Source organism: Convolutriloba macropyga, chromosome 3, assembly GCF_964194025.1.
Source record: "Convolutriloba macropyga chromosome 3, txConMacr16.3, whole genome shotgun sequence".
Taxonomy (NCBI): Eukaryota; Metazoa; Xenacoelomorpha; order Acoela; family Convolutidae; genus Convolutriloba; species Convolutriloba macropyga.
In genome coordinates, this window is record NC_134470.1 from 50592426 (window position 1) to 50619925 (window position 27500).

Consider the following 27500-nt stretch of genomic DNA (forward strand, 5'->3'; position numbering starts at 1 on the left):
AGAGAGAGAGAGAGAGAGAGAGAGAGAGAGAGAGGAGAGAGAGAGAGAGAGAGAGAGAGAGAGAGAGAGAAATAGAGAAAGAGGGTGGGCGACAACCAAAAACTTTCAATCTGATCATTTAATTTTTGGTGAGAAGAAATTGTCTCTAGTTGTTGAATTAGTTCATCATTGTTGAAATTGGTTATTTAATTGGAGTAAGCTATATTGCGGAATTGAACGATTGAGGAATTGTTTGTGAAACGTTTTCATTTAGGAACAGAGACCGCTATTGTTCCTAGGATGAAAGACCTGGCTTAACAAACAATATTGTAAAAAACGACAGCAGATAGATTAAAATTATTAAGCAAAGAGAATGCAAAAGAAATAAAAAAAAAATTGGCAGCAGAGGTTGAAACTTCAGATGAGCAATCAGAGCGGTTGCCCTGTAGAATGTATTTTAGAATTCAAGAGTACGATTAAAGCAAGTGAAATCGTTTCTTTTCTTGCGCTTGGAGAACTGGCGTGAGTTTCATTTGGGTGTAGGCGAAGAGTTCTTTGTTGGCAGAAGAAAAGATAAATAATTATTTAGCAGAGAAGCTGCGCGGTTAGGCACTTGATTCATTGAGTCAACCTCTACAACGATTTTCAAATTTCGATCAAAGAAATTGTGCTTGCTAATTTGAAGGATGGATTTACTTCTCCATTATTGAGCAGATTATTGGGTAGGATTTTCGATAGCAATTTAATAGCAAAAGTTGAATATCATCAACTTGGTCTGCAGAGTGAAAAATACAATAAGTAAAAACAAGAGAGGGTACTAACAGAAAACAGTTTTCGAGCAAAAATCAGACTCAGTACATAACACATGAAGGAAGCAGAAATAGATTTTGTTTCGACTTTTTGGTGGAACATCTGGCAAAGAACCCATCGATTGAATGTTGATTTTCAAAAAACTTCCCTGTTTTTGAGTCTGTTGTGTGCTTGAAGAGATGACTGATATGAAAGTCCAGATAAAGGGAAAAATTAAAACGGAATGACTAACAGACCTCTTTGGAGACCTCAGTTGATTCAAATATTACTGGTTGCAGTCGTAATTTCAATTCAGACGGAGAATTAGCGGACCAAACTGTGAGCATTGCATACGGAAATGATGTACCTTTGAATTGTGCTTGGATGGGAAATTGATGTCAATGGGAAATTGAAGTTAAGCGTTTGAGGAACTGACGAACCAGGATTGCAACGAAAGTTCTTTTTTTTTGGGCTGTAAGGCACTAATCGACTTAGTTTGAGTCAAAATTCATAGGTGGACAAAATTGAGAACTTGCAGGATAACTCCGTTGCATTTCCACATGGGGAAGCAACCATAAAAAAAGGCGCAGGGCGCAGAAGAAAAATTAACTTATCTGGTGGATCTTAGCCAAACGGTTTTCCACATAACAATACAAAAATGACACTTGTTCATGACGGTGGCATTGACAACTGAACTTGATGTTTTCAACTTCGATGTGGCTTGATTGAAAAGAAAGAAAAAAAGGCCGAGAAAAAGAGTAAAAAACATTCGCAGGAAAAACTCGAATCTGCGTTTCGTTCCTGATAGGACACATTAACAATAGAAAGAGATCGAAAAAAAAACTTTTTGTAAAATTTGGAGCCTCATTTAATACATTTTGCGTGAAAAATACGATCAAATGTTCCTGCCATGATGTAAGTTGATGGAATTCCGCAGAATGAAGCGATTATACAGTGAACGACTGAACAATAATTGTTGGCAGACCAAAACAGAAGTTCTGCAGTTGAACGATGGGTTTATCTAAACTAGGATTAATAAGTTCCGATCTGGTTTTGAGGCTAATTTTGTGGCTAACTTTCTCATTCTCAGGATCTTATTTTGACAATTTTTGCGGCAATTTTTTACTTTTCCGAAACAGGTAATTTTTGCAAATTTTTCTGCTATTTTGCATTATTTTCGTCCAGATTTAGACTGGCCAAGTGTTTGCCAAGACTTGAATTTAGAATGCCAGTCTTAAAAAGTTACATGATAATAGTTCTGAATAAGTAGACTTGAAATCAGTTGTACCCAGTACTGAGGATCACTTGGACTTACGACCGGATGTTTTTTATTGTAATGTTTTCAAAAATCAAGCGCGCTGGCACTGTTGTGTGCTCGATTAATCATAATAACTCGATGTGTTGAATGCAGGTGATTTGTGGACACATATGGAGAACCAAGTTGGTTCACATTCTGAGGAGTGCTACTTGAACTCAGAGGACAGGAAGAAATTAATAGCCGAGACTGTTTCCAACCTCATTGTCCAATCTACGACTGACTCCGGTGAGCAATTGTCCTTTTTAAAAATTCGCCCAATCTGAGTCGGAGTTTTATCGGGAGATACAGTTTGCGTTGAAAATAAGTATTTGTAGCCGTAAAGCACAAGTTTTCTGAGCGGTGAGCGCAATCAAAGTAATGATGTAATGCCTTTCCTGTTACCTCTGCATGAAAACACTTCAGATATTTATCATCATTTCAACGTTTCTAAAGCCAAGTATTAATCTATTCACTCGTAATATTTAAATAATGGTTAAGTGACTCTGCTTGAAGTCACTGCGAACTTCTGGCGTTTATCGAGAACCGCGAAGTGATTTGAGATATTAAGTCAGAATTTCGAAGTGACTTCTGCAGAGTCACTTAACCATGCTTAAAACACGAAACGCGCACGTTTTAAAATGACGAAAGTCAACGGAATTCAACTTAAAAGGTGCACGTGAGTGTTTTAATTGTTGTAAGGCTTTCAAAACTCAGCGCAGTCACCTCTCAAAAAGCCCGTGCGGTGACTTTAGCGGTAAAACCATTTTTTTTCCACGGCGGTTACCACAAATTAACAAAACCTGAGTGGAGGCGTCCACCCGCATTCCACCATTATTGAACGAGAATAAGGATGAAAAGCAAAGTCTACTCTCGATTAGTAGTGAAGAGGCAACAGTGTAATTATGAGGAAATTATACATTTTTACACTCTTTACACTCTTTAGTCCATTCTCATTACGCTCTTAAAAATACACATTAATTACGCTATACACTCCATTTTTTCTACAGCCCTTTCCCTGGGTGAAGCCGTTCTGGGTAGACGCTTCAGTGCGTATAAGCAGAAAATTATGTAAGATATATTTGTTAAATGCTCAAAATTACTTAAGAAGTGGTGGTTGTGCTGGCGGTTTAGCTTTAGGTTTGACATTATACAAACGGGTTTAACTTTGTCAGAGGAGTAACTAAAACGATATGACAATTGTCAAAGTTTCCTTTTGTTTGTGAACAAAAATTTTGATATTTGAGACAATGTATTTTTTGCCTCGTTTGTTCCACCCTTAATAGGGGTGAAAATGGAATTTAGGAGTGTTATTAAAAGAAAAAGAGTGGAAGAATGTAAAAAGAGATTCATTGGTGTAAAAAAGAAGGTACAATAAGTTATAAGTGTTAAAAAATAATGTAAAAAATGATTGAAAGGAATCAACTTTTATCCACCTATTACTTTAAGTTTACACTCATAAATTCTAATTTACCTTTATTATGGGTAGCACTAACGCGGTAAGAACATTATTTTTACACTCTCTCCACTCTTATCTTTTACTTTCCCATCTAAAACCCAGTTCTTAAGGGGCGTCAGAAATAGAGAAATTGAAAAAATCACACCAATCAATGCAAATCATGACACCTTAATCCGCGAAGAGAACACAAAGCAGTTTTGCTTTAAACGGTAATTTTTGTTAAAAAGGTCAAGTGCTTGTTTATTTCGTTTGGTCTGATAGTATATGAGAGTTTATCAATTTTTTAAAACAATAGACATTTCTGAGCCAACTTTGTAGGAGCTGAACGGTTTTTTGAAAAAGTGTCTAGCTATAATCGATGATAATCAATAGCCTTTGATTGTTACATTTCGCAAAAAAGAGCATTGAGTAGCATTGCTCTCGCGCGTTTAAAAAGAGCTCTCTGATAAATTAAATGGTGACGGGGAAATTGACCGACAGGATGTTAAGCCAACAAGGAAAAATGGAGAATTCATCTCAGAGTTAGTTTTGTCATAATTGTTTAAAAGCCTGACTGGTCCAGAAATCAGTAGTTTGGTGGACCACTATCATAGGTGTGCTCTCGAATGGTGCACTAGTCGGCTTTTGGGTAGCAGCAATCCCCCGGAAGATAGATCTTCGTTAGGCTAGTTGAGAAACTGTGTCATATTGTTGCCCACTTACGAAATAGCGTTTTAAATTGATCAATCACAGCTTCAGAAATAATGTACTTGTCAATTTTCAATTGTCGTCAATTGACGTCAATTGTCGGCCATATTTCTGATTTTTTGTTTTTCGGCTGAACACCATATTGGTCAACACTGCATTTACCAAACGAAACTCATACAAGCAGTATTATGAGACTTAAAGCTCATTATTAAAATGCTGAAGGTGCATGATGATGTGTTTTGAATTATGTGTTTTGAGTTTGTGTTTTGATGAATTATGTGTTTTGAGTTTAGCTAGAGAATTCTTCTTTATTGGAGGCAAAAAATCTCAATAAAAATTGTCTCTAAAGCGCCAGAGAGGGGACTTAAGTGCGATATTGTAAAAAAACAAACTTACTGAACTAAAGCGTATTCAGCTATCAATATATTTCAAATATTTAGCGGAGTCGTATATGTGCATTAGACCAAAGACCAAAAAAATGTGATCACATTAAGTTAAATTTAGGCGTCTACTGGATAGCTTTACAAATTTTGAGCGTAACCTTGGTAGTTTAAGAGAATTACAATTCGAATGGAAGAATTTGAAATTCAAATTTTGAATGGAAGAAAATATTTGTAAAGAGAAACACGAATTTTCCAGTTTAACGAAAAATAGAATTTTTTCAAGTAAGAATATTTAGCACTTGATATAGGACAAGTTATACTGACTAAAGTGGTTGCCCAGCGGGCTTCCCAATTGATAGTAACTAATAATTACATCATATTTTCAGTAAAAATGAGATACCTAGTCTGAACTTTGTGACTTAAGCAAACAGAAGTATGTTTTAAGAGATACTACTTATACTAGCCTGCCTGCATCCCCGCTGGTAGTTGATTTAGACGGACGTTAACCAGGTTTTAAAGTCATATACCTCCAATGGGCGGCTCGGTTTGGTATGATTTTCGGGTCGATTGAACCTGCCCCTATCCTTGAGTTATTGGCTCTGGAAGAAAGGAGTTGTAACGGTTATTGATATTTTTAAGTGAAAACGATTTTTCAAGTGCAGAATAATGGTATAGACAATTTGCACCAAAACAATGGGGTCATCTGAAAGGGCTAGGACGTGTTATCAGGTTTTTAAAATTTAATAAGCGCTTTTTGCAAATCGGTAGTTACCATTCAAACAAACAGTAATTTCTCAAAAGAATGAGTTCGAATTGATCTAAAGTTTTGATGGTAGAGTAATATGAGCAGTCGAAATCCATTTTTGATTTCCGAATCGAACTCAGACCAACAGCCCGGGTACTATCAGTCATCGGTGATGCGGGAACTGAAATTTGAATTGATCGTGTAGCAGTTTTATAGTTATCTGCTATAGCAGTTTTATAGTTATCTGTTTTATAGTTATCTGCTATAGTTATCTGTTATAGCCTCGTTGTTTTTAGAGAAAATGGTGTAACATTTTAAAGTGGCTTTCGAATTGTGATTTTTAAAAGAAAAATCGAACTCGCTGCTTCTGGTTGACACCAGTGCCGAAAATCAGAAATTGTAAATTTAGGACGGCAGATTGAGTTTTAAATGGCGAAATATGGTAAGCTGAGACAATTAGTGACAAAAGTACCCACCACGACCAGATTGGACGAACTCCAATTTTCGGTTTTTGACACTCACGGCTGGTTTTGGAATCTCAAAATGAAAACTACCCTTAACTGATGACGTTATAAAACTAATTTTTGGCAAGTAACTGGCACCCAACAAAGTTTTTCTAATTACTTTAACCAGTAGTGTTTTTGACACCTAGGTCACAGGATTTGATATTTGGTAAGTGTGACTTCAACAGGAAGTCCACAAAAAATGCACAGTCATTTCGCATATATGCGTTTGTTCATGAAAGTTTGTAGGTAGTTGATGGAATTTCCACGACAATGGTTACTTTTGCGCCTTCGACCACTTCTGGTGTAGGTGACGCATATATGACCACCTGGATGTCATTTTTTGGGATTATAGACAAAGTAGTCGTTTCAGCTTCTTTAGCTGCAGGGAGTGGCATGAAATGGCTTTAAATTTTGAAATAATATTTTTTTTCCAATTTTTGGATTAATTTTTGTTAACGAAATAAATTGCACGGTTCTGACAACCGTTCATTAATTTTTTCACTGTGGTATTGAACTTGTTTGCAGAAATTGAGCAACAAGAGCTTCGTATAGGAAGCTGAAGTTTTTAGTGAAAAAAACAGTGATTTAAGTGCTATGTGCATAACGCGTTAATTTGAAATTTCTTTGTTTACATAAGATTTCAGAGACGTTTCAATATGCAACACCGATCGAGATTTTGTTAAAATTTGTTTTGAATTGCTCCTGGGAAGTTATCAACTTAAACTGTATTGGAGATTTTGATTACTTTTTTAAGTTGTCTTAAAACTGTTCTTTCCTTGAAAGTGCAATTATCTCTTACTTCTGCTTTTTTGATTACCAGTATAAGAATTACTTGATTACGTGCGAATTTTATATTCTTAGGACATTCTAATTTGAAACATAGTACAAGATCAGTAGATGGGATTTAGTGGAGTGACAAGGTAACGTCAGTTTTGCCAATTGAAATCCTTTTGTTTTGTAAAATTTGATCAATCTTCTGGGTGACAGAGTCCATTACTGTGCAGCCTAGCTGAACTTCAGATCTGTACAACATTAAACATAAGCCTAAAATGACAACTTCGATTTTTCACTCAATAGCTTACCTATTTATTTGATGAATTCATTTGATGTAACAATGTAGCAATATCTTGTAAGTTAACTGCTAGAATAGCGTCGAAATTACAAAAAATCAACAGTTTCTTAGAATTGAACTAATGAACCTTAGCAGGCAATTGAGATCTTCTAACATTTCGGTCAGATTAGCAGCTAAACAGAGGTTAGTGAATATCAAATTATCACGTTTCGTTTATATTACAATTTGGAAAGGTTTAATTGTTCATAAAGTTAAATTGTTTTCGGAGCTGTAAAATAATGTAGCATCACCTCTTGAGATGAGAAATGAAATTACAAAATAACATACTGATTGCTAAACTATGTAATATCCCGGCATTCCTCATATATGTCACATAATTCTGCCATCTTGAATGCTATTAATACATGCCCTTGAAGTGAATGGTTATGACAGATCGGCGCTTGTTTTAGATACCTTTGAAAACTAAGAAGGAAAGACTGTTTTCCGTGGTGGAACTTTTGTGAATAAACGCACAAAAGTTGCCTTGATAAAAACAAAAATAGTCAAACCTGTCTTCGGGTGCTCGCAAGATCTGTCTAAGAAATAAAAAACTGGATATGTGATTAGTTATTTGCTGATGATGGAGGCGATAAAAGACTGGGGAAGTTTAATAGGGGGTTGATTTTCAGTTTACAAATGCAGGGTCGAGCTTCCGAGTTAAAGTTAAGCCAATATATTCTTCACCGGCCATTTCTTCAAAGTAATTTGTTATCTGATATTGTTGGCTTCTGCAATAAAGCAGGCAGGAAGAAACGCTAAGAAAGATTGCAACAGGGAAACCTTTGTCAAAGAAGGTTGAAAAGTGTGGGAGAAACTCCCTAAACATTAGGAGAAATCTTTTGTCGCATTTGGTCTGCATTTTAAAATTAAAAAGCCAATGAGCTACCTGAGGATATGCAACTGTCGTGTGGTGTATTCCAGTCATTTTATTTCCAAAAATGGAAAATCACTCAAAGTTTTAATGCAACGCAGTTTCATTAAGATTTCACTAAGATTTCAACAAAGTTCTTTTAACCTTGAAATGAACATTAATCCAATAGCAGGTTCTTCTGCTCGTGATAATTGAATTATTTTTAGACCCAGGTTCAGACCGACTGGTGAAATAGACCATGCTCGATCGAAAAGTGACATGAAAAAAACATGCTCGACACAAAAAGCCCACGAAAAGATTAAATGTTCAACTAGACTTTAGCTCGATCCAAATTTTTGATGCTGGCATTTAGCTCGACCCAAATATGATTCTCAACTTTAGCTCGACCTAAAACGTTCACGCTGGACCCAAAATTTTAACATTCGCGCTGAAATTTGGCAAGTGCTTATAACGTAGTCAACGGGCTTGACCGTTCAAATTTTTCAACGTTTCTCATATTTTATCGAAAAATGAATTGTGCTATTATATATATATTTAAAAAAAACCAAATTTTGGAATCAAATGAACTAAATAATAACAAACTAAACTCATGCCGATGACGAATCGATCGTTAGAGTTATTTTAGCTTACCGGAGGTTGGTGGCAGAGCAAATCAGCGCTGAATCAGTCTAAAGACATTCTGTTTTTTAGGATGGCCATTACTCTGTTCATGTCACTATTTACACTGGCTAGTCTGATTTTTGAGTTAAATTTACTTCAAGAAAAATAATATGTTCAGCTTAACTCCCGCCAACCAGGTTTGATTCATATGCGATTCGAACTCCCGCGTGGGTACTTGTAACATTTAATTTGCGTAGCAAGTCGTAACCACTGAGCTAAATGGCCTTTGTTGTTATTGCCTACAAACCAGCTTAAATATAAATAGTGCGTATACTACTATAGTAAATACTAGTTAAAGGCTACAAAAGTATGACATTACTCTGCTCAGACTTAATTTTGGGGTATGAGTAATTTTCAGACTATAAAGGATAAGTTTAGCCTGGGCAAACTCTATGACCTCAATTTAATCATAATGAACAAAAACTGCACATAAAGAAACTTAAAATGTTCTGGGGATACAATGTTTCAGAACTGAATTAAGTTTTTACTCTTGAAATATGCTGATTCAGCGCTGAAAAGCTCTGCGACTCAAGTCCGGGTAAGAATTCAATATTTGTTAAGATATTGAGCGAAATTCCACCTGTTTCTCAAAGGTGGACTGCCTCCTGCAACGCTAGTTTGGTGTTGCTTGTAGATGGTACACATCTGCCAAAAGACTTTTCAAAAGTCGGGGTCTAAACCTGTGTAGTCTATGTTGTTATCGTTGCAGTTGATCTTTTCACTTCATTTTGATACTTCAATTGAACATGAATTTTGATTGGTCTCCTCTCTCTTCAAAACTCTAACTGATGAAAGACGCCTTGACTACATAATCATTAGTGATCAAAAAAGTGCATGTCAAATTATTAAAGAAAAAAACAGATTGAAGAAAAGACTTTGCCTCGACTTATTATTTGAAATAAGAGGACCTGTTTTCTGTTTTTCGTTAAATTGGTCGAGCAATATGTGATTTGGTCATTTTGGGTCAAGCAATAATGTCGATCAAAAACCTGGGTCGAGTTAATTTTCAGAGCTTTATGGAATCTTGTAAAAGTACTTCAGTGGCCAATTTGATCCAAGTATCGTTGTTTCATATGATTTTTTGGCTTGAGCCGAGGCTCAGACTATGGCTGATTCATTGCAGAGGGCACCTAATTTTACAAGAGACTACAGCTGCCAAAGAAAAAAATGACTCTAAAAAGTATTGCATCAAGAATGCAAAGACATTTCATAATTCATGATCAAAAGTCAAATTAACATAATTTAGATTGATCTGGTAGTCGCTGGAGGTTTTGATGCAATTTGTTTAATGCTTATTAAATTAGTCACATTTACTGTATGCAGCCGTGATAAGAAATCAATCAAAATCATTTTTCTAAGACTCTTTCTTTTGACAGCGCCATCCCCAATAGAACTGATATACAAACTTCTGCTTAGGCCCGCGAGAATTTTTTTAAAAGCAAAGGTGGTTGATGAATAACTAAGAGCTAATATTTGCATTTTTGAACAAAATTTTTGGATTTATGGCTAAATTCCAAACATTCATTTGTTAGGATACGTAGAGAAGGGAGATGAGTTGTCAGTTGAGAAAGCGATCGAGTCAGTTCTGACAGAGAGACAAGTGAGCACAGAACATTTCACTCCTCAACAGTGGAAGTCTGTCTTCTGGGATCCCAAATTTGCACAGCCTGATAAAGTCACGCAACTGTTGAACAAAGTCTACATTAAGGTTAGAACTGTTTAAAATACCTCCTTAGTCTATTACCGGTGGCTATCTTGCAAAATTTGGCACAAATCCTGCAAGAGTCTTGTAAGATTGTGCACCATGATGCAAGATATTGCAAGTTTCTTGCTCGAATCTTGTAAGCTAACATAAGATCTGGTCACACTATAAGATCTGCAAGAATTATAAGATAAACGTCTGATTCCTAAACTGATTTTACAAGATAAACGTCCAACTCTTGCGAGACACTTGCAGAATAATAACCAAAAGCCAGTTTTAGCATGAGCTCGGGTCTCTTCAAACTTTTTGATAACTAGAGACGATTCATTGCTGAGGGCACCTAACCTTACAAGAGACTCCAGATGCCAAAGAAAAAATTACCCGAAAAAGAATTTCATGATTCCAAGACCTTTCATAATTCCTGATCGAAAGTCATATTAAAATTATATATATTGATCTGGTGGTCACTGGAGGTTTTGATAACACTTTTTTAATCCTTATTAAATTATTGTTCCGACCCACTTAAGAGTGGGAGGAACTATATACTCAAATGTTTTTTTTGTTCAGACAATTTTGGCCGATCGATATAATCATCGTAGAGAGTTGTTAGTGGTATCATTAGAAAGCCCTTCCGTCGTAGAATATGAAATTAAAAAGATTTTTTGATTTTCTTTTCTTAAAGGGAGTTACCGAGGTTTAAAATTTTGTGAATAACAGACCATATTACCTTGTTTTAATTCGCATTTTCCGTATTTTTTTTCCAAATTTTCGAAAATTTTTGGTAAAATATGTTAAAATTGTTAACGGTAGTGTAATTTATTTTATCTCTAAAGATGGGGAGTAGTAGATAAAACAAGGAAATCAACCACTAGCAAAATTTGGCCCGTTCTCCAAACGCTAATCGCGCATGTCGAATAGGGCCAAATTTTACTACTTGTTGATTTCCCTGTTTTATCCACTACAATACATTCTCTCTATATTCACTTCTTTTATCTTTTAAATCTATCATTTCTTGTCTCACTTAGTGCAAACCACTAGTGTCGAGTTAAGCTGGTAACTAACTGTTATCAGACGGATAGTTCGGGTTCTATCCCCCACTGACTCCAGTGGACGTATCCCAAATACTAGTGTAACGAGAGAAACCGTGTAAAAAGCACTTAAACAAAATTGCGAAAAAACTTGAACAAAAAATGAAAGAAATATTAAAATAATAAAAATTTTCATATATTTCCCTAATCAATATTTAATCAATCTAAATCTAAAACTTTCTGTCTCACTTGGCGTAGTGGTTAAATCATCGAATCTAGTTAAGTTGCTTTAGCAAACGGAAGGTTTGGGGTTCCTTCCTCACTAACTCCAGTGAACGTCCCCCGACTTTGATGTGAATTACTATGAAACTATGTGAGATAAAAAAACAAATTCACAGTAAGGCCGATCAGTGAATTTGCAAAACAACTTTGTTGAACTGCTTCGCAGATCCCTACAGTATATGGCACACACTGTGATGGGTATACAATCAAAAAACACTGAGATCGGTGGAAACACAGTGATTAGTGTTTTTCAGTATAACTAGTGAGATCGTGTAACATGCACGTAAAACCAAACTTGCAAAAATCTGTGAAGCCACTTTGTGGATCTGTGTAACCACTTCGTGGATAACTTGAACAAAAAGAGCACAGTCAAAAACACTGAGATCGGTGGAAACACAGTGATTAGTGTTTTTCAGTGTCTTCTTGAATATTATACTTATAAACATGCTCCCTGAATTGATTTCTAGTATGAACATATCTATATCTATGAAGATAAATACATAGTCTACATTTCTTATTTCTAAATCTATATAATGATATATGTTTATAAACATTACACATACTACATGTTAGATATTGATCAGGATCAGAATAATGATATCCCAAATGTTCTATATAATCTTTCACGTTAACCATATTTTTACATACACAACAAGAATATTCTAATTCGTTACATTTATTACAACATTCTTTCCAAGGTTTGTTTATACACTTATTGCATTTCATTTTCATTTTTGGAAAAATTATTTTTTGATTATTTCCCTAAATAAATAGATCATGTCTCAATCAACTAATACTAGTGTCATAAACTTCTGCGATGTCTGTAATCTATCCTTTGAATCAAAGAAGGATTTATACAGGCATCAATCATACGATCTCAAACGTAAGGAACTATTGGAGAAAATGTTTGAGTCTGAAGACGAAGAAATCTTGGAGAAGGTGTATAATTCGGATGAATATGATTATATCATTAAAACTAAACCAGCCACCAAACCTAAAACTAAAACTGAAGAGGATATCTATACCAGAATTAAGTATGAATGTAAAGAATGTCATGAAGACTTTAGGAATGAAATAGCTCTAACTACTCATTCATATAGTCATAATCGTAAGTATCTAGAAAACACAGAAGATTTTGATATAAACTCCAGTCAGAACATGAAAGAGTTTTATATTACAGATAAAGGTGGGAATTAAATTGAAGATATAGATGAAGCAACTAATTACTCTTTAGAAGAAATTAAAAACTGACACCATTTTCGTAAAGTTAAGAGTTTTACATATAATATCACGGCTGAATGTGATTATAAGAAGAGAACCAAAGAAGAAGTTAAAACTACTAAAATATTCTTCAATACTGATTATATTAATAAAAATGCAATATATGAATATGGTGACTTCAATCGGTGGCCAGATTTCGAAAAAGAAATATATGAAGGTTATGGTTATGATTTCGAGTTTCTTTAAATAAGAAGTATTCAGTTAAACATTGAACCAACTAAAGCATCTATTGGTAGTTATATAGATCTACCTCTTGATCTGAAAAACTCTAAATCGATATTAAATATACGTAGTTATAAATACAATTGCTTAAAACTAATTATAACTGCTTGGCTACATCCTGCCCCACAACATGCAACTCGAAAAAGTAAATATGTAGATAAACTAATTGAACCAAGACAACAACATGAAGATGATTTTGCTTATATATTAAGAATACAGAAATAGTATAATATTAATATTTGGGTATACACATCTTGTGGTGGGGCAAAGTAGAATTGTTTAAACAAGTGGATGATTTTGATAAAGATAGAAAAGATGTAAGAATACTAGTTTGGAGTATTGGACAAATAGAACACTGCGCCCTAATAAAAAATATAGAAACCCTGTTAGATCGCCCAAATAAAAACAACATTAAATATTATTATTGTGATAGGTGTACCTATTGGTTTAACTCACAAATTGAATATGATAAACACGAATGCAACAACTCATTCAAACCAGAGATTGTTTGTTCTAAGAAAAAACATTTTACTTTTTTAAATGAACACAAACGTCAGATTATAAAAAAATATTATAACTGCCGATATAGAATGTTGCATTGTTGAAGTCTCAACTAATGGTTTTAAAAATGTAATAGCTGAACATATTCAAATAGCTGCGAGTTACACCTGGCAAGGTAACTTCAAGCACTAGTTCGGTCTAGGCTGCATCAAAAGTTTTGTTAGAGATCTATTAGAAATGGAAACTGAGAATAACTTCCAGCGCACCAAACAAATGATATTCACAGAAGAAATAAATTATATCATGAAACCAATAACACCTGTCATATCTGCAGCAAAAAATGTAATAATAAAGTAATAGATCATTGTCATTAAACTGTTATATATAGAGGACCAGCATGTAGAATATGAAATCTGAGGCACAAACAAGAAATCTTCATTCCTGTAATATTCCACAATGGCTCTGGCTATGACTTCAAACTACTATACAGTGAACTCTTCAAACAGAATAATGATAAAAGAAAAGTAGATAACATACCACTAGCTGCTGTTAAGTCTAAGATGTTTAGCATTGGTTGTCTCAAATACTTAGATAGTTATAACTTCCTAGCTATGCCTCTAGATCAAATGGCAAAGATATATGGATGTAAAACTGAAACATTATATCCATATGAATACTTTGGTTTGGATGATTACCAAGAAGTTATAGGTAATCTAAAAAAAGAAGACTTCAATTGCGCTCTACATAATAAATTAACAACACAAGGAGAAGTAAATAACTTTAATAATGAAAACGGTAATAAAACTGGTAAAGATCTAACTATAGAGTTTTTACAGAATGATGTTGAAATATTAGACTATTGCATCAATGAATATGTTAAATTAAGCATGAAAGAATTCAAGCTCAATCCACTACATTACGTTAGTCTCCCAGGTTATAGTTTTGATTGTTGGTTATTGTCAAGTGGTGTTACACTAGATACATTGCAAGATAAACAAATGCTAGATGATTTTGTTAGAGCAAAGAGAGGTGGTATATGTGGAATAATGGGTGATAGATACGTTAGTAGAGAAAAATGGACAAAGTCCCATCGGCAAAGCCACTTCGCGGATAACAGTGATGGTAAGTCCATCAGGGAACCTGCTTCGCAGACGGCAGAGCATGACCAAAGGTCCATGTGGTACATAGACGCAAACAACATATATGGTTATGCAATGATGCAAAAGTTACCTTATAAGGACTTTGAGTTTATTGCTACTACTACTCTAGATGTAACACTGAATACTCCAGATGATAGTGATCATGGTTACTAAATAGTTTGTGATTTTGATTATACTCATGAATGTAAAGAGAGAACAGAACAGTTAGCACTAATGCCTAATAAGAGAAAGATAAATGATAATGAATTAGGTTACAGAGAAAGAGATGGAGGCAAGGCAAAATCAGAGAAATTAATCTTAGACCAAAACAACAAAACAGAATATATGGTTCATTATAGGATGTTAAAATTCTATGTTAAGATGGGAGTAAAAGTAACACAAATACATAGAGTAATAAAATTTAAACAAGATTATATATGTAGAGATTATATACAAAACAATACTAACAAAAGAGCAACAGCTAAAACTGAAGCAGAGAAGGATGTAGGGAAATTAATGAATAACTCATTATATAGAAGAATGTGCATGAATCCTCTACACTTCTTTCAAAGAAAGTTCCTGTATGATGAAGAAAAGATAATGAAAAGTGTAAGTAAACCAACATTTAAGAATATAACTAGATATAGAGATTATGTCCAAAATAGAATATATAAAGAAAAAAATAGAATATAGCTCACCTGTATATGTAGGAGTAACAATACTCGAACTTAGCAAATTACATATGTTTGATGTATTCTATAATATTCTACAACCATCCCTCAAAGATCTAACACTTCACTATATGGATACGGACAGTTTCGTATTAAGTTATAGTGAAGGTAAAGTTAGTGATGAGCATATGGACTTAAGTAATCTAAACATATCTATAAAAACTAATAATAAAGTCCTCGGCAAGTTTAAGCACGTGCTGGGGAGTAGAATTATTGAGGAATGTATAGCAATGTCCCCCAAAACATTTAGCTTCAACAATTATCCTAAAAACACTAAGGAAAAAGGAATAAAGAAGCATAATAATGCTAGGCACATAGATTATTATGATGCATTAATGAATAATACACAGAGAACAGTAGATGAATATAGAATACAAAAAGTTGGTGATAACATGACAATAACAAAAACAAGTAAGATTAGTTTAAATATATTTGATGATAAAAGGTTTTATGTAAACAATATAAAAAGGTATCCTCATGATGAGAATCTATATCTATTCAAAAGAGATTTAATAAAAAAGATCTGCGAAGCAGGTTCCCTGATTAATACTACTCCAATAGAGCTATTAAAAAATTAGGGTTAGATGTAGGTAAAGAATCATTAGAATCGCTCATAAATAATATTAAAGAATTAACCATCAATGATGATAGAAAGTTAATCCTTGCCGCCATTACACTAAGTAATGATTTTTTATAATTATAAAAAATGACTAAACTAGAAACACTTATAGAATTAAATAATCTAGAAAAACAAAACAGAAGAAATAGATGAGAAGATAAATTAAAACAACAGGAATATTATGATGAAATAGAAGAGTTATTTGATCCTTTAACTAAAACACTAAATGCAAACAATGAAACATGGCTGGCTCATAATGAACACAATCTAGCATTAATTGAACAAACATTGAGAGCAATAGATTGGCAGAATCAAGAGTTAGATAAACAAACTAAGATGATCTAGCAAGCTGGCTCCCAGTTTAATGAAACTTTAATGAAGTCCAATGCTGAAGCATTGGTGAAGTCCAACGACAAAGCTGTAGAGAAAGCTCGAAATAAACCAGGACTTTTAGTAGATAAAGACACAGCTCAAATTATTAATTTAATGTCAGTTCAATCTAACCCTCAATTAAAGTTAAAGTTAGGAAATTTAGATATTGGTGAATTTGAAATGAACGGTGTTAAACTAATTTACCAACAAAATTTATTTAAAGTTAAGCATAATATATATGAATTGTCAGATGGGTTTATAAACTTTCTTATTAACCCAAATATAAAATATGGTGAAATCGAGGAAGATGAAAACAAAATTAAAAGGTTTTTAAAGGATATTAGATAAGATTTAGGAAAAGGGGATAACAAAAGCGCTAGATATAGAACAATAAAACGTATAATAGGGTAAAAGATGATGTATATGGTAGGGGATTAATTAGCAACCCTAACCAACAAAGTTGCCACTACTACGTGGACCCAAATAGTTTAATAGAAAGACTAGAATTATTTATAATAGAAACAAAAGCTGGTCATGATGGATTATATGATGAAATGCTAGATATATCTAAGCAACTATTATCTATGAATATTATTAATCAAGAGCAACTAGATAATTTTGTTTTTAACTACGGTAAATAATTATTGATGGAAAAACAACAACAACAACAACTACTAGCTAAAGAAGTATTCAGTCCTCAAATAACAAAGTTTAGAAGAGAAAGAATAATACCATTATATAAAGATGAAACACGGTCAGCTGATTTAATTGATAAGTCATCTCTGAGTAAACATAATAAAAATTATAAGTTCATAATAACAGTTATAGATATATTCAGAAAATATGCATGCGCTATTCCATTAAAGAATAAATCTGGTTTATATATAACTAATGGTTTTAAAATAGTATTAGGCGAAAGTCCACAGGGTGGCTCTGAAAGTAGAAAACCTTTTATCTTTACTTAAGGAATATGATAAAAAACTATATTCTAAAAATAGTGATTTAAAGGCTGTATTCATAGAGAGATTTAATAGAACATTATTACACATATAAAATAAACCTATGTTCATCAATTGCGATGGTAATTGGGTAAATCTATTAACTGATGCTGTTGTAACATATAAAAATAACATTCACTCAACAATTGATATGACACCAGTTGACGCTTCTAATAATCCTGATAAAGTTAAATACACTTTTAGTTTTAAGAATATTAAACCTAAACCTAAAGTTGGGGATTATGTTAGAAATGCAGATAAACGTAATATCTTCTCTAAGGGATACACTTCTAATTGGAATAGGGAATTGTTTAAAGTTAATGAAGTTCTAAAAAAACAACTACCAACATATAAAATAGAAGATATTAATGGTGAGATAACAGAAGGTAAGTGTTATGAACAGGAATTATTAAAATCCGAGTTTGCATTTGAATCTAATAATAAAGTTTTAGAATCATTAAATAATGTCCTGCGGTCCTAAGTCTAATTATAATTCTAAGTCTAAGTCTAATTGTAAGACTAATTATAAGTCTAATTACAAGACTAATTATTATTCTAATTATATGTAAACAAATACAAAGATGACAAGAAATAGATTTAACCAAGCGAAACATCCATCGGGGAACCCACTTCTCGGATCAACATCAACAAACAACTTAACACAAAGTAAGGCTCGTGGGTTATTCCTAGAAGATAATGATAATATTGATATGAAGGATACCTATAAAATTACAAATGTTCATCCTCCAATAGATGAAAAAGATGTTGTTAATAAAGAGCATTGTGACAATAACTTATTATCCTCTTCTAATAAAACAAACATTTTACGTAGAAACATAACTGAACTAAGAAAAAGTGACTTTGATAAAGTCATAACTAAAACATTACAACTAAAAAAAACACAAGTTAATGATGAACTAATTAATGAGTTTATTGAATCAACAAATGAAGTCACAAATATTGTTAATTTTTGCAATACAGTTGCTGCTGATACTATCTCTGAATATAATCAATTAAAACAGGAATTTGATAATTATAAGTATAATCAGAATATCACTAACATACAACTAGATCAAAATGTTTACTACTGGGCTAAAATAATTTAAAGAAGTTAATAAAAAGACTAATTCTTTTATAGATGAAGCCCTTTTAAAGAATAAAAGGACAATAGTACAATATATAATTGCCATCCTTTTACGAAGTACGTTACTTGATCATAAAGAACAAGAAACTCTAGAGAAGCATTATGGTTTTAAACAAGAAGATATAACGAAAGAAATAGAAAGAATTTTTACTAATTAAAATAACCGAAACTATGACTAACCCAACAGCACCGAGTGAGAGATTACTATATCCCAACTTGTCAACCGTTAATGAACAATACATAAACGAAAAGATTCAAGCTAATAATAAATTTAACAACAATATTAACATTATAAAAGTTATTAGAAATTATTATGAAACTGAAACTAATAACTATAATAAGAGGTTAAGTAGATATAAAAATTATATTAACGTAGCTGAGATAACAGAAATAGTATTATCATCTATAGCAACAACTGCAACATCAACATCAGTTGCATTAACAGGTATAGGATTACCTTATTCAATACCAACAGCTTTTGCTACGGCAACTGTTTGTGGTTCATTATCAAAAACAATTAATACTAAAATAAGAAATAAAATTATAAAGTATTCACAAATGTATATTTTAAGTAAACAGTTTAGTGATAAGTTTATTAGACTATATACTAAATCAATGAATGATAATAAAATAGATAATGATGAGTATAATGAATTAGTTAAGGTATATGAGGATTATAAGAAGAACAAGAAAAACAAGCTGAGTGTTTTTTTAAACAAAAGTTGTTAGTGTTTAGTTATAATAATGTATTTAGTAATAACAATATTAACACTAATATTTATCAGGGAACCTGCTTCGCAGATCAAAAATCATAAATATAATATAAATATAATCATAATCATAATCATAATCATAAATATAATATAATCATAATCATAAACATAAATATAAACATAATCATAAATTTAATCATGACTATAATCAAATAATTATCTCTTCTTAGTACCTAAGTATAACCCTCTTCCTTTTTGTACTACCTTTATACCTTCACCAGTAGTTGCAAACTTAATTAAATCAGGTGTGGCTGATAAATCAGCTCTAGGGTTTCTAGATGCAGCTGCACTTCCTATTTTACTTGCTTTTGCTAATGCTCTTACAGGATTATTAGCAACTTTCTTACCGAAGTTAACTGTAGCTCTGCCAACACTTTTAAAGAAATATTTCAATCCCTCAGCTTCTATTGTTGCATCAGATACAGTCATTGATTTATTCCTTCTACATTTAGTGCAGGCTCCTCTTAACATTTTAGTTCCTTTTGAATTAATAGCACCACTTATATTATTAGGACCACTATAATGTCTACCACCAACACAATATGAATTAGTTTTGAACTGATTTAAAAGACTCATTTCTATCTATAAAAAATAATGAAAGTTAAAAAGTATAATCACTTTGTTGTTGTTAAGCCTAAGCCGAAGGCTAAACCATTACCTAAGGCTAAGATTAAGCCAAAGTCTAAAACTGAACTTGAAGCTAAGGGATTGACTCTAGATAATAAAAAGAAACTGGATTTATGCGAAAGGTTTTGTTAAAACTAGTAAGAAATAGTTTGATTATCATTGATTTAGTCATTGTTTAGTCATTGATTTGGTCATTGATTTAGTCATTGATTTAGTCATTGATTAAGTCATTAACTGTAATTATAATTATGATATAATATCATCCATCTTATTACCATCACTATTCACACTAATAATCTTTCTAGTTAATACAAGCACTAAATTTAAAATTAAGTTGTATTGGTTGTGGACCTATATGATCACTTTGATATCTAGTATCAAATACATATATTCTATAACTACTTTTGAATGTTCTATGATTTATATATGATTTTATATTATGTGGTAGCCCATTATAATCTTTATTAAAGCTAAAAATCTCTTTAAAAGCCTCATTATAATTATTGGTACCATAATTAATATTCATTCTATCCTCAGGATAAAACTCACTACCAATCTTACAATAACATTCAGTAACATTCATTATATCAAATGTACTTGCATCATGAGTTTGTTCATTAACATTATTATTTTCAAAACCAACTATTATATATTGTGGTCCTTCCATGCCACTTTCCATACCAAGATCAAACAAGAAGTTAGTAGCATTGGGCACATTCTTATAAAATGTCTTTCTTTCATAATAACTAAAGTCTACATTATTCTTTTTACTTAAATCTTTTGCACAATAATTCTATTATCATTACTAGGATCAATACTGGGCACACACCATGATATATCTATAATTTCTATTTTACCACCATTAGCAACTGTACCAGGATTAGCATTAACTCTATATAGAGCTCTATCATTATTATTTCTTTTTAACATTCGTTTAAATCCTAAACCATATATAATCTTTTCTAAATTATTTACTAAACCAAATAGATCACTCATCTTAATCATCATATACATAAGACCTCGTTGTGCAGCAATATGGTCACCTTTAAGTTGACTATCTCTATTGCCTTGATTTTTAACAAAACCACTCTCATATTCATCATCAGTACTAGTTAATAACTTATACATCAATAGATTAGGATGACAATGATCTATATATCTAATAGTCCTACCACCACTAGTTTCAAGCTTAATTGAACTAAACAATGCCATCATACCATAATTAACTAATCTGATATTAGCATCATTAGCAAATACACCACCAGCATCATCTGATACAACAAACTCTATCTCTAGATATGAATCATGCAAATTTAAATGATTCTCTTCTCTATTGAGTATGATATTAATGTTAGTATTGATTGTATTCATTGTTGCTAGATTAGGTTTATATTTTATAATCTTGCTTTTGTGTATATCATTATTATAACCATAAGTTGTGTCCAAATTAAAATCCATATTTATTAGATGAAAAATGACAGACAATTTAATCTTAAGGGAACTACAAAATATACATGAAGCTTTAACTAAAACTAAAGAAGTGCATACACTTAACTTTAGAATGATAAAGCCAACAGAAAAGTTTAACTTTAGTGAACCTATTCTTAACTCATCAAAATTAGGTTTAATTAGATTATGTGTTTATAATTATAATATGTGTTTAATGTGAATAGAAGGAACAATCAATTCATATATGATATCAAGGGTGAAACATGGTCAGATACCCGTATTTTAGCTATTATACACGGAGCATATGAATATTTGAAATAGCAGAATTAATAAAAGAAGAAACTAATGGTAATGTTATAATAGAATCTGATAAGAATACAATGAAAAGTTTAATGGAAGTAAAAGAAGGTGCAATTAACTTTGACATAGAAAATTCAATAGCCCCATTACTGGGCTTTAGAAAAATAGTATATGAACAAGGTAAATATACATCTCAGAAAATTGTTGATATTATGGGTTTTAGTACTATTAACAGTCATTGTAAAGTGATATCTGGTGTTAAAGATAATGGGAATAACACAGGCATACTATATACTTTTACTCTAACAGAACCACCAGGCTATCTAATAAATATTATACCAAATAATATCTTATATCAAAATATAACTAAAGACAGCATAGAATATATAGTGTTTCATATTAAAGATTAGCATGGAAGACCTATAGGATTCAATGGTGATGTATTGAGTTTTACTTTGCATCTGGTGTAACCAGCAACAACTTCGTTGATCTGACATAGTCAGCAACTTCGTTGATCTAGTGTAACTAGCTGGGTGAAACCCCCATTTGATTTAGAATATATTTATCTGCGAAGCACTTTCCCTGATAGTTAATGATATGGTTATCTGCGAACAGACCCCGTCTGTGGTTTACCAACGAGCTTTGCTTGTGGCTAGCCAAGCAGTTTCACTGATAGTTCAATCTCTATCTATAATAATAGCCATTGACATAGAAAAAATTTAACTACAATACTCTCCGATCCCAATTAACTCTTTGTTTACCATTAACATTTTTATTTTTAGTTATATCAATGACAATGTAATTATAAGGCTCTTTCCATACCTTATTACATATATTAGCAAAATCATTATAACTAAGTTCAACATTATTAAAGAAATCTTGATATATCGATGCTAGGACTTTAACCTCTTCGTTCAAAAAAAATAAATAGATTACAATTCTCTCTAACACTCTGCCTATCCAGAGAGAACAGGTTTTGATTAAGATATATCATATTGCAATTATTATGTCTACCTCTACAGAAGTATTCATTAATAACTGGTTCTTTGGCTCTAACATCATCGAATATTATCAGTTTCTTTAAGTCTTTGGGTAGTTTATCAGGATATGGTAAATCTTTTACATCTTTAATAAATTCTATAATTGCTTTTGGGTTTATTCTTTCTAATCCATTTTATTGATCACCAGTAGGTCCAATGATGTATAGCTTATCAAAATATATACTAGCTAGAATTAGTTTTTTTAAATAAGAATGTCTTACCACATTCTCTAGGACGAGATATTATACATCTAAAGTTTTCTGGGAATGTGGCTTCAGTAATTAAATCATCGCCATTTAGCCATGATTGTAGATCATCATTTATGTTTATAGAGAGAGTTCTAGTAGGACATTCTTTATTGTTGGGTTTACCCTTTTGATGAGACTTCGTCCATCCTGGAACCGGCTTCACCGATGCTTCGCCATAGGACTTCGTCCGTCCGGGAACCGGCTCCAGCGATGTTTCACCATGTTTTTCATCCAAAAGATATATAAAATTATCATTATCATTAACATTATCATTATCATCTGCGAAGCAGGTTCCCTGATTAACATTATCATTATCATTATTAGTAAAGCTACTTCGTAGATCATCATCATTATCTTTAACATTAACATTATCATTATGATTAACATTAACATTATCATTATCATTATTAGCAAAGTTACTTCGTAGATCATTAACATTATCATTACAAATAACATTATCAATGACATTATCATTACCCTTATCATTAACATTATCATTATTATTATATTTATCTTTAACATTATCATTATCATTATCATTATCATTATCATTGTCATTATCATTATCATTATCATTAACATTATAATTATCATTAACATTACGACCTAAACAAAAACACTCATTATATATTCCCGGATATTTACATTGATTAACTGGAATATTCAAAGCACTTTTAATTCTAAATCCTCTATCAAAAAGATAGATCATATATAAACAATAAGCCCCACAATAAGATTCATCATATTGTTGTATTCTTTCATTAGAGCCTAGATCAACATAATCTTCTAAAAATATTGGTGGGGTTTCTACACCAAAACTATCAAAGTAATACACAGGACCACCTTCTCTTCTTATAACTAAAACCCAATGTGTACCTTCGGTTGGGTGTAGATTGACAATAATGTTGAAGTTAGGTTCATAGATCTGCGAAGCAGGTTCCCTGATTGTTTTAGGACTTTGATCTCTCATTACTATTTCAATTGGTGTTAGACTGATATCTTTACCTATATCTTTTATTCTGATATCACTCATAGCATTATTATCAAAATTAAATTTATTATTGAATTCCACAAAAGTTAGGATAAGCATTTTTATATAATAATTTTTATATATAAAAATGGATAAAGGCGGTATACTTTTTTCATATTGTTATAATTGGAATTTGTTATGTAATATATGATTCAATACCAAGTAAACATACAAAACTAGAAGAAAGCTTTGGTGGATTTATGAATAGGAGTCTAGTTAGATTTGAATATGAAAAGTCACCATTACATGCTATTGTTTATGGTGGAACTGGTACGGGGAAAACATATTTTATTAGACAATTCTTAAAATTATACTCAGTCCAAAACCAAGACCAAAACCAAGACCAAAACCAAGACCAAGCTAAAAATATAGTTATAGTGTGTAAAGATGACAGAGATTGGATAGATCCTGAGTCTAATAAGTTTTATACTGGGTTTAATAAATGTGATATTAGTATGATAACAAAAAATGATATGCACAAATTTCAAAATTGTGTAATAGTACTTGATGATATGGGTGATAGGTTAAATAAGGATATAGCTTATTATTTTACTGAAGGAAGACATTATAATTTTCAAATGATTGTAATGTGTCATAAACCAGCTCAAATAATTAATACAGCAAGAGTGAGTTGTGATACTATTTATTTAACAACTTATAATGGACCTGATCTATTTAAAAATTTTAATGAGATATATAAATGTGAACATGACTTTAGTAAAAACATTAGTGAGTTAATTAGTAACCATTATAATCGTACAGATGGAATGTCAGATGATCTTCGTTATGGTATAATTAAATATAATAAGAAGGAAAATACTTTTATTATTATTAATAGTAATAGAACAACGATATATGATTCAAGAGTTGGTTTCTTGATTTAAAAGCTCTTAGTTTAAAAGATGAATTAGAAAGAGAAGATATAAATAATTCTATAGCATATATGAAACCACTTATGATAAATGCAACAGATAGAAATGTTATTAATCACGATAACTATATATTCGATTTTAATAAACTTCTAAAATTAAATAATATTAAATAACAGAATGATGTTTTAACTAAAGAAATGATTATGGGAAAGGGTATAAAAAGTTTATCAACTATTGGTGGAATTATAGGCTCAGGTTTAATTATATTTAGTTATATTTATCCTGATATAATATCAAGAAATGGTGGGAGTGTAGCTATGGGAGCGAGCACAATATTGAGCAGAGCAAATACATTGGTTAATGTTGGATATGGAGAAGAGTCGGATAATGATCTGCGAAGTAGCGTTGCTATTCCACGAAATACAATACAAGAAGAACATATAAACGACGAGGATGGGACTTTAAATAGAAAGGGAGGAAAGTTTTTAACCAGACTATATGGAAATAATGAAGAATTTAGAGAAGAGATTATAAATTTTGTTAGAGATAAAAAAGAATTAGACCTCGAAAGGATTTTGGATAAGAGATGTAAAACTAATACACTCAATACTTTAGGAAAAAAATATTTAGCAGAGTGTATCACATCTAAAGATATTACTAAAGATTTAATTGAAATCATGCTTAAATATTACCCCGCGAAATGATTAGGTAAATATTAAAGTTTACCCTATTATAAATGCTTTTAAAATGTTTAGAGTGTAACTATAAATATGGAAACATTGCTGTTTTAAAATATGATTATGAATCATGTCATAAAGATAAAACTGATAAATGTATGTGTGGTAATATAATACTAAGTGGTATTTGTGCTAATAATTTTTCTCCATATGTTTGTTCTTTAAAAAATGAATCTAGTTCTAGTTCTAGTTCTAGTTCTAGCTCTAGCTCTAGTTCTGGTTCTGGTTCGAGTTCTATCTATGACTCTAACTCAAACTCAGACCCTAACCCTAACCCTGACCCTAACCTTAACCCTAACCTTAACCCTAACCTCAACCCTAACCTTAACCTTAACCTTAACCCTAACCCTAATCCTAACTTTAACCCAGAAGTCTTAAATAGAAGTTGTAATAAATTTAATTATGTAAAACCACTAACTGATTTTGATAAAAGCAAGTATACATGTAGAAATTGTACTTCTACTGAAGTTAGTTGTCTATATTGCCCTTCTATTGTGAGATATGATGGAATGAATGATCATGTAAAAAGACAACATCAAGACGTGGATATACCTAAAGGATTTACTAGAAATCTGGCAAGCAGGTTCCCCGATTCAGCCCCAAACCCTATTATTATACAAAATGAAGAAAGTTGTACATGTAAATATTATAATTTTGTCTCATTTCTTATTAATAATGGGATAAATATAGAAAAAGTAAAAGAAAATATAAATTTATTGAAGAGTATAGATAATTTGAAATAAAAGTATAAAAATTTTTTAAAAAAAAACATCAAAAAGAGTGATTCGATCTTAAAGAGTGAAGAAGAGCGATCTCCCTACTCAGGAATCACCCCGAAAAGAGTGAATCGCTCTTAAAGAGTGAAATGTAAATTTTGCTTTGATTTTTTGATTTTTTTGTTTTATTTTTGATTTTAATTGATTTCTGATTGATTTTTGATCGAATATAGAGAGAATGTATAGTAGTAGATAAAACAAGGGAATCAACAAACAGTAAAATTTGGCCCGATTCGACATGCGCGATTAGCGTCAGGAGGAAGGGACAAATTATACTGGTGGTTGATTCCCTTTTTTATCTACTACTATGGGGTAGGGTTGATGAATTGTTCGATTCGGATTTTTGAATAGAATTAATGCTAAATTTGTTTACAATTCTGACTTTTTTCGTCAAAAATGGGAGCAAATACGAAAAACTAAGACTCTTCTGGATTCACAAAAATGAGAGTTTTTGGTAATTTTAAAATCCATAAAAATACAAAATTCATGATTTTTTTTTGATATACTGAAAAATTGAATTTAAAGATTGATCTTTTTCGCAACCACTTGTGCAAATGAGTGTATTTTTAGCCGTGCAGCAACATCAGGACTGACCGCGATCTCATTATGGATCCTTACGGTCAAAAAAAATTTAGATTTTAATGGGGCGCTGCTGAAGTAAAATAAAATACTTCAGCATTTATAGTTTTTTATGTAAATTACTGACAAGAAAAACAAACCAGGACTCTATAATTGAAATATTCTATTTTAAAAAAAGAAGCCCAATGATAGAGGAGGCCCTATGATTTCATAGTTAAGCTCATGGTTTTTATGGCTGACGAATTGTTTTCCTAAAATTTTATGGAATTCTTATGTTTTGCTTTTATTTGTTATGCTTTTTGTAGTCCAATAACTTAGTCTCGCAGATCAAAGATCAATTGGTTTTTTACGAAGTAAAAGTAAATCTAGAAATTGTTTTCAGTTGTTATCTAATGTCTCTTATGACAGTGAATTCTTTTGTTTTGAGAAAATCTCGTTGAATTTTTGAACTTTTCAACTAATTTATCTTACTTTTCTCAACTCCAGGCGTAGTATCAGTAAAAACAAGAGAAATTTTTTCATCTGAATTATGAATTATTTTTTAAATGTTTTTATAACTAACTGAA

At 31.8% G+C, this 27500-nt stretch overlaps 1 protein-coding gene across 1 annotated transcript in view; it reads left to right on the forward strand.

The window, feature by feature from the left end:
• LOC142336653 (uncharacterized) overlaps positions 1-27500 on the forward strand; it is a 39372-nt gene that overhangs the window by 5526 nt on the left and 6346 nt on the right. The window contains exons 2-3 of the mRNA XM_075385563.1: positions 2180-2311; positions 10017-10192. Coding sequence (XP_075241678.1) covers positions 2180-2311; positions 10017-10192 — 308 coding nt within the window. The remainder of the gene's footprint in view (positions 1-2179; positions 2312-10016; positions 10193-27500) is intronic.